This window comes from Arachis ipaensis, chromosome B05, assembly GCF_000816755.2.
Source record: "Arachis ipaensis cultivar K30076 chromosome B05, Araip1.1, whole genome shotgun sequence".
In the NCBI taxonomy this organism is placed as follows: Eukaryota; Viridiplantae; Streptophyta; class Magnoliopsida; order Fabales; family Fabaceae; genus Arachis; species Arachis ipaensis.
Window position 1 is genome coordinate 112,312,464 of NC_029789.2, and position 3,655 is coordinate 112,316,118.

General features: G+C 34.0%; 1 protein-coding gene across 1 annotated transcript; it reads left to right on the top strand.

The window, feature by feature from the left end:
* On the top strand, positions 1,372-2,888 carry LOC107641990 (CLIP-associated protein-like). Its single transcript, XM_021103534.1, has 5 exons — positions 1,372-1,697; positions 2,134-2,238; positions 2,379-2,453; positions 2,533-2,601; positions 2,727-2,888. The coding sequence occupies exons 2-5, from the start codon at positions 2,212-2,214 to the stop codon at positions 2,820-2,822; spliced, it is 267 nt and encodes an 88-aa protein (XP_020959193.1). The 5' UTR covers positions 1,372-1,697; positions 2,134-2,211; the 3' UTR covers positions 2,823-2,888.

Genomic DNA, 3,655 nt, shown 5'->3' on the forward strand with positions numbered 1-3,655 from the left:
GTCAAACACTTGGAAGGCATAAAAAGAAAGCATATTATATTGCAAGAAATATAAATTCTATAACTACCCAATGCAAGAAAACAATAACAACAACTCAATTAAACAATAAAGGAACATAAAACATAAATTGTATTAAAGGAAATTAAAATCAACAAGAGTGCTCATAAGCATAAAGACAACAAAATAAAGGAAATAACAAGTAAAACTAAGAAAGCAAAGATGCAGAAATAAGAAATTGCAAGGAAAACTAGATGAAAACAAGAATTAAAACCTAAATCTACGAAGAAAATTAACCTAAGAACCCTAATTCTAGAGAGAAGATGGAGTTTCTCTCTCTAGAAACTACCCTACATACTTCCTAACCTAAACTAATTGCTTCCCCTTTGTCCAATCTTAAATTTTGCATCAAATAGCCTCAGGAATGAGTTGGATTTGGGCCGGGCGGCTTAGAAATCGCCCCCAGCGTATTCACTTTAATGAGGTCACGTGCTGCTTGTGACGCATACGCATAGGTCACGTGTACGCGTCGTCTGGATTTTTCTTGTCACGCGTATGCGTCATGTCACGCATACGTGTCACCTTCGACGATGCACCTCTTCATGCGTGCGCGTCGCTCTGAATACTCCAAATGCTCATTTCTTCATGAATTCTTCACTTTGCATGCTTTTCTCTTTACTTCTTCCATCCAATACTTGCCTTATGAATTTGAAATCATTCGACAAATATATCAAGGCATCGAATAGAATTAAAGTGAATTAAATTTAGCAAATTAAAGACCTAAAAAGCATGTTTTTACTCTTAAGCACAAATTTAAGGAGAATTACAAAACCATGTTATTTCATTGAATAAATGTGAGATAAGTTAATAAAATTCCCTAAATTAAACACAAGATAAACCACAAAATTGGGTTTATCAAGTGCAAACTTAAGAAGGAAGTCCAAATTAGGTTACAGTGAGAATTGAATTTAGGTTTAATTACTCTGTTGGTCCCTATAGTTTAGCGAAATTTTCAATTAGGTCCCTATACTTTTTTTTCCTTTTAATTGGGTCCCTATATGTTAATTTTTTTTCAATTTAGTCCCTACCGTAATAAAAACATTTAAAATAACGGAATATTCTGTTAAATAAACGAATATTCTCATATTTAAAAAAAAAACTAATCAAAGATACCATTATATTTTCAAAATTTCCAAAAAACCCTTTATTATTTTGTCCCACTCCCACACTCACCCCGTCCTAACCCAATAGCCCTAACTTCTTGAGCTCCCGCTGGATCCACCATAAGGTCCCCTCTTGTGGCATCTCCTCTGCTCGGCGTCCCTCCCATGCTCGTCGCCACTAGAAGAAGGCCATTCATCCACTACCAGCAACAGTCAACAGAAAAAAGATGAATCAAGGTTGGAAGTGTTGGCGACAAATCTTGGAGCTTTGATGCTGTAACAAAAATCACTTGAGCTGTGGTTCTTTCTCCTTCAAATATCTCAGCATTCCGAACTCTCCACAAGACCCACACAGCGTTGCAATCAACGTCAGCTTTCTCTCTCCTTCTTGCCCCAAACCCATCAATGCGCACACCGCCAGCCATAGATCGGCAAAATTTTCAAATTGCTGCTGCTAGTTAATGGAGTCGAAGCCTGATTCAGCAGGGCCGCAATTAAGCAAACAGTTTCTGAAGAAGTTCTGCATCTTGAACTTAGGTAGGGGCGAAATAACCTTATTTTTCCTTACTCAGAATCTATATACACTTTTTATTTTAGAAATTTTCCTTTAGATTTGTTACAATAATACTAAATTGTTTTTTGATGTTGCTGCACCATTGACCTGTAATTTGGAGGTCTTAGCATGTACCCCCCAAAAAAAAGCTTCATACTTTCTGATGGAAACATGTATTGGACGGATACTTTTGTTTTATCTTTTTTTTTTAATTTTAATTCTAAGCTTTCATTTTGGGATTTGGACTGTGAATGCAAGCCTGAGAAATTAAGAGCTGACTAATAGTTTGAAAAAATGATAACATTTTGAGAATGGGGTTAGTCGGGATAAAGCTAAGAAAATTTCACCATTGCGGCATAGCACAGTATATTAGATTTTTCTTTTTTGTCTTTTGTGATGTTTGTTTCATCGTCATTGCAGTACTTCAATCAGATTCTGACAGTTGTGCTTGAGGTGCTGGATGATTCAGATTCCTCAATCAGAGAGCTTGCTCTTTCAATGCTTGTTGAAATGCTTAAAACCCAGGTTCTTACCCCCTTTTATGCACTCCACTTTGTTTCATTGTGCCCTTGCCTATATTGGTAAATGCAACCATACATATTTCTTTTATGGGCTTTTTGGAATATAATAAGAGGTTGTTATATCTTTCTGTTTATTCTTTCTAGAAAGATGCCATGGAAAGTTCAGTCGAAATTGTTATTGAAAAGCTGCTTAATGTAACAAAGGATAGAGTTCCTATGGTATCCAGCATTGTGATGTTCTTGTTTGTCTTCTTGTTAATTCTTCTCCTAATTTCAGCAAATTTTGTCATGTTTTCAGGTCTCAAATGAAGCAGAGCACTGCCTGAATATTGTTTTATCCCAGCATGATCCATTCAGATGTTTAAGTGTATGTATTTCTTGAATTTTTCACTTGTTGGCTTTTCTTGCTTGTAAATGTATTTCAGATGAATGGGACTTGGGTTACTTTATTAACTTAATAATGATATCAATAATTAAAATATTTCAGTTCAGGTTATTGTCCCCCTATTGGTTACTGAGGATGAGAAAACTCTTGTTACTTGCATAAATTGCTTGACAAAGGTAATGATCAAGTTTTGCTTTAAATGATGGTTTCCTATCATTGATGTCTTAAATGAATTCTACTTTGGCATACTTATTTTTTAAAGCTTCTTTCTGCTTGGACTCTTAGTAGGAGCTAGGAAGTATCCCCATCCCTATGATTTAATTTTGCTGTGAACATCGTTAGCTGTGTGCATCCAGATCATTTTGTATATACAAGCTGAAACTAAGTTGTTGCAGATTGAATGGACCAAGGATTTTGTACAGTGTGAGGATGCATTGTATTTCCTACTCACTTTTGGTTGTCGACGGCCTGCGTCACTTGGCATCAGTTGCAATGGCAAATATCATATCCAAGGGAGATGGAATATCTGTTTATGCTAGAGCAAACAGCCTTTAGGGATTTCTTTCTGATGGTTCTTGTTACCATAAGGAAAATTCATTTCTTCAATATACTTGATTTTGAGTTTTTGTCAGCCAAATTTATTCTCTTGTTTGAGGAATTATATAGAACTCAATTTTTGTAAACAATTTTAGTTATTATTTTATCAATGATTCTTGTTACCATATGCCATATGCAAGTTCTTTCATTATGTTGGTCATAATAAATACTTGAGTGATGAAAATTGAATTTTATATTATACTTATTACTACTATTTCTCTGTTTCATTTTATCCATTATTTTTTATTTTTGTATCTTCTTAAGATAATGTATTTTGAAAGTCAAAAAAATAAAGAGACAGTATTTTTGGTACAATTTGTATATAAATAAGAAAAAAAATGATAGTGATAAAATAAAAGGGATTATAGAAATATTTTTTATGTCACAATTTGTATATAAATAAGAAAAAAATGATAGTGATAAAATAAAAGGGATTATA

What these genes read in the sequence shown, in the direction of transcription:
- LOC107641990 (XM_021103534.1), top strand. Translation starts at nt 2,212, where the DNA reads ATGCTTGTTGAAATGCTTAAAACCCAG. An exon ending in CAAAGGATAGAGTTCCTATG is followed by an intron (nt 2,454 to 2,532) that starts GTATCCAGCATT and finishes TCATGTTTTCAG; the next exon opens with GTCTCAAATGAAGCAGAGCA. An exon ending in ATCCATTCAGATGTTTAAGT is followed by an intron (nt 2,602 to 2,726) that starts GTATGTATTTCT and finishes ATTTCAGTTCAG; the next exon opens with GTTATTGTCCCCCTATTGGT.